Consider the following 9,704-nt stretch of genomic DNA (forward strand, 5'->3'; position numbering starts at 1 on the left):
GTAGTCCTCTCAGATGACTTTTACACATTTTCTGCTTCACTGTCTCCTTTTAAATATGAATAAAAGGGGTCAAACTCTCGGCTGCAGGGGCTTCTGAACATTGTGGCCCCTGACCCACAGCACAAGACACATGTTACATCATGACTGCATACGCGTGTGTATTCTTTTTAATTGATTTTTTTAAAGAGAGAGAAACACTGATGTGAGAGTGAGACTTCCATCAGCTGCCTCCTGAACACCCACTCGCCGGGGATCAAGCCTGCCACCTGGACGTGCACCCTGACTGGGAATCGAACTGGCAGCCTTCCGGTGCACAGGGCGACTCCCAGCCCGCCGAGCCGCACCTGCCCGGGCTGTGTGTGTGCATGTCTTACACAGAAATGTTATGAAACAATTTTATTTACTGTTATTCGGTGGAATGCGTTCTGCTCCGGCCTTTCAATTTTGTTTCTTCTTCTTTTTTTTTTTTATTCTTTTTTTTTAAAGACTTGTACATTTATTTTATTTTTTTTTTTATTGATTTTTTTACAGAGAGGAAGAAAGAGGGATAGAGAGTTAGAAACATCGATCAGTTGCCTTCTGCACACCTCCTACTAGGGATGTGCCCGCAACCAAGGTACATGCCCTTGACCTGAATCGAACCTGGGACCCTTGAGTCCGCAGGCCGACGCTCTATCCACTGAGCCAAACCGGTTAGGGCTTTTTTTTTATTATTATTCTTGTATTGGCCCAATTTTGGCCTCCTGACTTACATTTTGAATCTTAGAGGATCATTTCTGTATGGGATCTTAAATGCAATGTAGGGATAATGGTCTAGAAAAAAAATATATGCTCGCAGTTGAAATCAGTAAACCAACCTGTTGCCCTAACCGGTTTGGCTCAGTGGATAGAGCGTCGGGCCTGCAGACTGAAGGGTCCCAGATTCGATTCCGGTCAAGGGCACATACCTTGGTTGTGGGCACATCCTCAGTGGGGAGTGTGCAGGAGGCAGCTGATCGATGTTTCTATCTCTCTCCTCTCCCTTCCTCTCTGAAATCAATAAAAAGATTTTTTTTTAAAAAAAAAAGGTATGTCTTCTCTTAGGTGTCTGCACCAATATGTCAACTCAGTGCCTATCTATCTATATATCTATCTATCTATATATATATTTATATATATATATAAAAGGCTAAGCAACTGTCCGACCACGCACTGACCACCAGGGGGCAGACACTCAACGCAGGAGCTGCCCGAGCTCTGGTGTCCTGGCAGTGGCAATTCTCCAGCGATGCATCCCGGAACTAGAGAGGAGGGAGCCCGATTCCAGGATGCATCACCCGAGAACCGCCCTCTCACAATCTGGGACTCCTTGGGGGATGTCGGAGAGCCAGTTTCAGCCCGATCCCTGCAGGCCAGGCCCAGGGACCCCACCTGCCGGAGGGACCCCGCTCACTCTGCAGACGACCTTCAAGCCGTGTGGCCGCCCCAGGTGCTGCCGGCCGGGGAGGAACGGCTGGAGGTTGGCTCCAGGGCGTGTCAGTCCGTCTTGCCCAGTCCCACCCGGCCGGCCAACTTCTAATTAATTTCCTTCCGATGTGCACGAATCCGTGCACCAGGGCACTAGTAGAATACGAACTCTCTTGACTCAACACATACTAACTCCAGGGCACATAGGCTGTGAGTCAGGATAAGAAAAAGAGCATTGAGCACGGCGATGATATTCTCTTCTCAGAAAAAAGCACCTTAAACAGAAGGCTTTTGACCTGGGTTCATCATTATTTCTTTTGGGTCTCACCTAGAACTCCTGATTTTTAGGAAGTTACGTGTTCCTTGTGAAACGATAACTCTTCTCTCTCTCTCTCTCTCTCTTTTCTCCCCAGACTATGTCCGAGAGTCACAATGAACTTGCATAATAACAATACAACGTTGCCGTTGTTGCCAAACCTCAGCTCTCTTTGGGTCCCTGGATCCCCAGATGCAGGGCTGCCCCCGGGAACGGCCACCGATTCTGGCAGCTACAACGTTTCTCAGGCAGCTGGGAGTCCCTCTCCTGCCAATGGCACCCTCAGCGACCCTCTGGGAGGCCACACCGTCTGGCAGGTGGTCTTGATTGCAGTCCTCACCGGGGTGGTGGCCCTGGTGACCATCATCGGCAATATCCTGGTGATCGTGGCGTTCAAGGTCAACAAGCAGCTGAAGACCGTCAACAACTACTTCCTCTTGAGCCTGGCCTGCGCCGACCTGATCATCGGGGTCATTTCCATGAACCTGTTTACGACCTACATCATCATGAACCGCTGGGCTCTGGGCAACCTGGCCTGTGACCTCTGGCTTTCCATCGACTACGTGGCCAGCAACGCCTCCGTCATGAACCTGCTGGTGATTAGCTTCGACCGGTACTTCTCCATCACCAGGCCGCTCACCTACCGAGCCAAAAGGACAACCAAAAGAGCCGGCATGATGATAGGCCTGGCCTGGGTCATCTCCTTCGTCCTCTGGGCGCCTGCCATCCTGTTCTGGCAGTACTTCGTGGGCAAGAGAACCGTGCCCCCGGGGGAGTGTTTCATCCAGTTCCTCAGCGAGCCCACCATCACCTTCGGCACGGCCATCGCCGCCTTCTACATGCCCGTCACCATCATGACCATCTTGTACTGGAGGATCTATAAGGAAACGGAAAAGCGCACCAAAGAGCTGGCCGGGCTGCAGGCCTCGGGGACGGACGCGGAGGCGGAAAACTTCGTGCCGACCACGGGCAGCTCCCGCAGCTGCAGCAGCTACGAGCTGCAACAGCAGAGCGTGGCGCGCTCGGCCCGCAGGCGGTGCGGCTGCTGCGACTTCTGGGTCCCCGCCAAGACCTGGGAGCCCAGCGCCGGGCGCGTGGACCCGGACCACAGCAGCAGCGACAGCTGGAACCACAACGACGCGGCGGCCTCCCTGGAGAACTCGGCGTCCTCCGACGAGGAGGACATCGGCTCGGAGACCAGGGCCATCTACTCCATCGTGCTCAAGCTGCCGGGGCACAGCACCCTCCTCAACTCCACCGCGCCCCCGTCCCCAGACAGCCTGCGGGTGCCCGACCCCGAGCTGGGCACGGCGGGCGCGGAGAGGAAGGCCAGCAAGCTGCAGGCCCAGAGAAGCATGGACGATGGAGGCCGCTTTCCAAAGAGCTTCTCCAAGCTGCCCATCCACTTAGAGTCGGCCGCGGACCCGGCCAAGACCTCCTCCTCCGACGGCAACTCCTCCGTGGGGAGGACCACGGCCACGCTACCTCTGTCCTTCAAGGAAGCCACTCTGGCCAAGAGGTTTGCTCTGAAGACCCGGAGCCAGATCACCAAGCGGAAGCGGATGTCCCTCATCAAGGAGAAGAAGGCAGCCCAGACCCTCAGCGCCATCCTGCTCGCCTTCATCATCACCTGGACCCCCTACAACATCATGGTCCTGGTGAGCACCTTCTGCAAGAGCTGCATCCCCAAAACCTACTGGAACCTGGGCTACTGGCTGTGCTACATCAACAGCACCGTGAACCCCGTGTGCTACGCCCTGTGCAACAAGACCTTCCGCACCACCTTCAAGACGCTGCTGCTCTGCCAGTGCGACAGGCGGCGGCGGCGCAGGCAGCAGTACCAGCAGCGGCAGTCCGTGACCTTCCACAGGTGTGCGCCCGCGCAGGACCTGTAGAGTGAGCTTGGCACATGGCCGTGACCTTCTGCAGGTGTGCGCCCAAGCAGGGCCCGTAGAGTGAGTGAGCTTGGTCAATGGCCGTGACCTTCTGCAGGTGTGAGCCTGAGAAGGACCTGTAGAGTGAGCTTGGTCAATGGCCATGACCTTCTGCAGGTGTGAGCCTGAGAAGGACCTGTAGAGTGAGCTTGGTCAATGGCCATGACCTTCTGCAGGTGTGCACCTGAGCAGGACCTGTAGAGTGAGCTTGGTCAATGGCCATGACCTTCTGCAGGTGTGCACCTGAGCAGGACCTGGAGAGTGAGCTTGGTCAATGGCCATGACCTTCCATAGGTGTGAACCTGAGCAGGGCCTGTAAAGTGAGCTTGGTCAATGGCCATGACCTTCTGCAGGTGTGAGCCTGAGCAGGACCTGTAGAGTGAGCTTGGTCAATGGCCATGACCTTCCATAGGTGTACACCTGAGCAGGACCTGTAGAGTGAGCTTGGTCAATGGCCGTGACCTTCCATAGGTGTGCACCTGAGCAGGACCTGTAGAGTGAGCTTGGTCAATGGCCGTGACCTTCCATAGGTGTACACCTGAGCAGGACCTGGAGAGTGAGCTTGGTCAATGGCCATGACCTTCCATAGGTGTATACCTGAGCAGGACCTGTAGAGTGAGCTTGGTCAATGGCCATGACCTTCTGCAGGTGTGAGCCCGAGAAGGGCCTGTAGAGTGAGCTTGGTCAATGGCCATGACCTTCTGCAGGTGTGAGCCTGAGCAGGACCTGGAGAGTGAGCTTGGTCAATGGCCGTGACCTTCCATAGGTGTGCACCTGAGCAGGACCTGTAGAGTGAGCTTGGTCAATGGCCGTGACCAAATGCACACACCAGCCCACAGGCCTTCGGAGGGTGTCTGTCGGGAGGTAGGGGGGGCGCGATTCCTGGTAATAATGTTCTTATCACTCAGATGAGAAAGCTGCCTGTTTACTGAATAACCCATTTTAATACAAAAAGTCAAATATCAATTCAGAAAAGAAAATAAAAAGCGTATTACTGAATATAAGGAAAGTGACTCTGAAATAGACTTCAAGTGTTTTTTCTTAAAGAGGAAAAAGATTGCTTCGTGGCCATGATGCACCCATGCTTGCCTCTCTTCATTTCCATGAGTTTCTGGAATCTCAGGTGCACACAGCTGGCTGCCCTCGATGCCACGTCCTTTCCACGGATCCCAACAGCGTGGACGCGGATTCCGCGCGGACAGGGCCAGGCGCGTGCCTCCGTGGCTCTGAGGTTGATTTCCTCCGTTGCTAAGCTGCCCCTCCTCGCCCCAGCAGAGCCGTTTGTCCCCTCTCTTCGGTGTGTTGTGGAACTCTGTGCGTGGACTTGATTTTTGATTCCTGCAAAGTACTGTTTGGTGCAGTTCCAGTTTTGTACAAATAAATATATATATATATAAGTATATGTATATGTATGAGTGTGTGTGAGTTCCACATACACACACACATCATGTGTATGACATAGTGGGAATCCCTGACCCGGCACGTTGTTCCCACAATACGTGCTTTCAGTACTTGGGTAACTGAAGTCCTCCAGACCCTAACACAACAGAAAGGCGAACCAGACCCAGAGTCCTGCTTTCCAACCCGGGGCTGTTTTACAAAGACCACCCTGGCGAGGGTGCCCGGCCCTCCCGCAGATCTGGGCCGAGGTTGTCAGCCTGGGATCAAGGTCAAGCACCAGGACTTGGCCGGCCTGAGTGTCATCCATCTCCTTCTTTGCTATCCTCAGCAGAGCTCAACCCACTGGGGCCCCTGTGAGCTCAAACCCTGAACCCCAGCCCCTGGTTCCAATTGAACTGCCCGATGCCGAATGGGTCCCTACCAAGCTGCTGCTACCTGAGCTGCTTCCCGCTCAAGGACAGTGTCACGTGGAAAAGACAGCGGGGTGTGTGGGAAAGCGGGATGGCACGTGAGGGAGGGCGAAGGAGCGGCTGGCATCATCCGGGTGAAAAACGTACCCCCCTGGTCACAGCAGCTCTGCCCCTCAGTGCTTCCTGGCCCCTCCCATGGCCTCACCTGGTGGGTGGGGCTTAGGCAGTCACGTGTCTTCTACAGAAAGAATGACATTTGGAAAAGTCAGGTTTCAAATGGATTTTTTTGGGGGGGGGTGGCGGTTTGCATTTTTTTTAATGATTTTTTTATTCTTCTCTGAATTGACCAAAACGTTAAATGTTCTATGTGGGCGTGGGGTGGGGGGCGCTGCTGTTGGTATCATTTTTGTTGCTGCTATCATTGTTGGGGTTGTGTGGGGAGCGGGTGGGGAGGGGCGGGGGGGGGCATCTCACCTTTGTATACAGGCCTCTGTGCGGAGGGGCGGGGCCAGAGCTGCTTCTGTGTCAGTGTGAGCTGATGTTTACAGGTGACTTTGACGACCGTGGGGGGGGGGGGGGGGGGGGTTACTTGTGGCGTCTGTGTTTCTGATCTATTTAATTTTGTGTCCTGTCTCTATGAAGAACTATTTATGCATCCTTTCACCACACGTCCGTTCGTGTTGATCAAGATTCCTCTTCGGGCTTCAGCTGGGGTGCCTTGAAAGTGACTCCCCGAGGCCCCCACTCGAGCACCGAGGAGCGTGCACCCAGCTTTCGCAAGGCTGGGAAGAGAACTGTCGTTCTGTGGGTGTCGGCGAGAACCGGACTCGCTCGGGGTAACAAAACGCCAACTGTAACTTCACCATAAAGGTTTCACTCTGTAGTGACGCTTGACCGGGACTGGACAGAGCCCTCGTCACCCTTGTGTTTGAAATCACATGACAAAGGGAAAAGCAGCAAATCAGTGTTATTGAAAGATTTCTTTTCGGGGGGGGAGGGGGGGCGCGGGGGGGGAGAACCACATTTAACCAAAGAACAAGGAAAAACCAGAAACTATTTTCTAACGTGTATAGCCATCCACAGGATGTTATGTTACCCACCCATGAAGTGTCTCGTGCGTACCTGCATCTATAGTTCATGACTCCGGTTGGGCTGGCACTAATAAACATGTGAATGCTGATCCACGTCTCCCCGTTCTTCAGTGATTTCCATCCGTTTTGGAACTGCCTTTCCTTCAAAGGGCTGTTTCTTGTAGTAAAAAAAAAAAAAAAAAACAAGATCGACAGTTAGCATTCCATATAAGAAATGGAGAAACCGCCAAAACCGGTTTGGCTCAGTGGATAGAGCGTTGGCCTGTGGACTCAAGGGTCCCAGGTTCGATTCCGGTCAAGGGCATGTACCTTGGTTGCGGACACATCCCCAGTAGGGGATGTGCAGGAGGCAGCTGATCAATGTTTCTCTCTCATCGATGTTTCTAGCTCTCTATCCCTCTCTCTTCCTCTCTGTAAAAAATCAATAAAATATATTTAAAAAAAAAAAAGAAAAAGAAATGGAGAAACCCTGAGCTTTGGGAGAACGGCAAAGGTTCATCACAATCCCTTTTCTAAACTATGTTTCTGTTGATTTTTTTTTAATAGTTTGTTGATTTTTTACAGAGAGGAAGGGAGAGGGATAGAGAGTTAGAAACATTGATGAGAGAGAAACATCGATCAGCTGCCTCCTGCACTGGGGATGTGCCCGCCACCAAGGTACATGCCCTTGACCGGAATCGGACCTGGGACCCTTCAGTCCGCAGGCCGATGCTCTGTCCACTGAGTCAAACCGGTTAGGGCTGTTTCTGTTGATTTTAAAGGGAGAGAGAGAGAGAGAGAAACATCAATGAAGAGAGAGAATCATGGATCGGCTGCCTCCTGCGCAGCCCACACTGGGATCGAGCCCGCAACCCGGGCATGTGCATGGGTGACAGGAATGGAACCTGCCACCTCCTCGTACATGAGACGAAGCTCAACCAACTGAGACGCACCAGCCAGGGCTCATCACGATCCTGACCCATGATTATCCCGTGTCCTCTGATGAGGCTGACACTGACAGAAAATAAGATCCCAAGCCTACCTCCTCTTTTGCTGGTTGAGTCACACTGTTGCTTTCACATCTCTTACGGAGGAGAGCTGCTTTGAAATACTCCTGACTGCTGATAGAAGGGTGTGTCCAACGTTTATGTCTGACAGCGAAGGAGTAGAAGGAAAGCACACTATTTTGAATAGGGACGATTTAGAAGGGAAATCGAAGGCGTAGTGTCTGTAACCGGACGTGGTTGCGCCTGCATCTCCCAAAGAACTCTCATGGGAGAAGGTACTGAGCATTTACACACGGTCGCCGTGTCTTCGTCCCCCAATGGGAAATCACACTATTTTATTCCATGAGAATTAGGTTTCAAGAGCGTTCATGATCACTCGCTTTATTTAAAAGAGAAAGCCCTAGCCGGTGTGGCTCAGTGGATAGAGCATCGGTCTACAGACTGAAGGGTCCCGGGTTCGATTCCAGTCAAAGACGTATGCCCAGGTTGCGGGGCCCAATCCCCAGTAGGGGGTGTGCAGGAGGCAGGTGATTGATGTTTCTCTCTCATCGATGTTTCTAACTCTCTCCCTCCCCCTTCCTCTCTAAAAAAAAAATCAATAAAATATATTTTTAAAAAAATTTTTAAGTAAATACAGAGTACGTTTTCCTAAAGGCAGGGAAAGTGTTATTTGCTGCCATCTTGTGTGCACACTGGGAATCACACGGTGGTGGACATAACTAGAAATACCCGTTTTCTGCTGGCATCTTGCAAAGAGCACCTCAGGGAAGGTCACTAGGAAACGCTTTTGTCTGCTGCCATCTAGTGCGCATGCCGCTGACAAACGGCAGGTGGGACATCTCTCTTGAAGCTGTAAGCTGAGCAGCCACTGCAGCCATCACAGCGTGTGGGAGGACCGAATCGCTGAAGGAAAAGTATCCCAGGTAGAAAGGTCTACTTTCACCAGGAAGAGAAACCAAAAGTGCCAGACGTGACTTCCTGGCTGGGCACCGTCACCAGAGGCAACTCCGATAGCAAGAGGCCGCTGCTGTCCCCACAGGCAGCTACCTAACCAGGCCCTGCTGGGAGCGGCAGCCAGCACCTGGAGAGGCAGGCACAACCAAGTGGGTCTCCCTTAAATCTGCAGGAGTTGGCAGCAGAGGCAGGGACATCTAATCCAACTAGCAGAGGCCAAGGAGACCCCTGCCCAGCCCCTCCCTGACAGATGGGCACGGAGCCCGTATGGGAGCCTATCCCCACCGATGCCTCCCGCCATGTGCCCAGCGCACCCTGGGTACAGACCGTCCTGCTATTAGGACCTTTATTTTAATGAAACCAAGGCATCATTCCCTATCATTATGACCTTTGGTTCATGATTTGCCTTAGTATACGGGTATGGTAAGAGGGAACACGGCCCCGTGGGCAAATTTTCCATTCTGCCTTGAGACCAGTAGGTGGGGGGGAGGGGGCAGAGCGGGTGTTTGGCTAAGGGGTGAGGAGAGAACTGGAGACCAATATTTATCCCCTTTGCACACACCTTTGGAGGGGGTCATGAGTCAGTGGGCAAGGAGAGACCTGCAGGCAAATTCTCCCTCCCTCCTCCAACCCGCCGTGAGGAGCACAGTGGTGGTTGGGGTACGTGGCCAGGAAGGACCCGGAGCAGAATTCTGTATCAGGGCTCTAGCCAGCTTGTGTGGTTACAGCGGTTGCCTGGCAGAAGGAGAAAGATCTGGAGCTGAATTTCCCGTCCCTGCTTTCGCCAGGATGTGATGGGAAGGAGGACATGAGGATATGAGGAAAGGGGACACGAGGGCCAGCAGAGACCTTGGGATGAATTACGTGTCCCGACTCCAGCCCAGCATCTCATGGGCAGCTGGCGCCTGCGGAAACGGGCGAGGCGAGACCCGGATGCCATCTCTCCACCTGGTGCAGGCAGTGTGGGGGGGGAGAGGGGTGCCTGAGACAAGGGTGGAGTTCCAGGGAGTGTTTGAGGACCAGAGGGGATGCCTGGGGTAGGGTGCACGGCGGCAGTGGAGTCTGTGGGCGCTTCCCCAGGACCAGTTTCCTGGGGAGCATCCTCCTGGTTCCAGTGGGACCCCTTCTTGCGATCCCCTCCTCCGGACAGGATTCAGGAGTGCACT

The 9,704-nt window shown here is 53.3% G+C and overlaps 1 protein-coding gene across 1 annotated transcript; it reads left to right on the forward strand.

Moving 5' to 3' along the window:
- Positions 1-1,878: 1,878 nt before the first annotated feature.
- CHRM3 (cholinergic receptor muscarinic 3) lies at positions 1,879-3,657 on the forward strand. Its single transcript, XM_008149880.3, has one exon. The coding sequence runs from the start codon at positions 1,879-1,881 to the stop codon at positions 3,655-3,657; it is 1,779 nt and encodes a 592-aa protein (XP_008148102.2).
- The last annotated feature ends 6,047 nt before the right edge of the window (positions 3,658-9,704 follow it).

The sequence above is a fragment of the Eptesicus fuscus genome, chromosome 24 (assembly GCF_027574615.1).
Source record: "Eptesicus fuscus isolate TK198812 chromosome 24, DD_ASM_mEF_20220401, whole genome shotgun sequence".
Taxonomy (NCBI): Eukaryota; Metazoa; Chordata; class Mammalia; order Chiroptera; family Vespertilionidae; genus Eptesicus; species Eptesicus fuscus.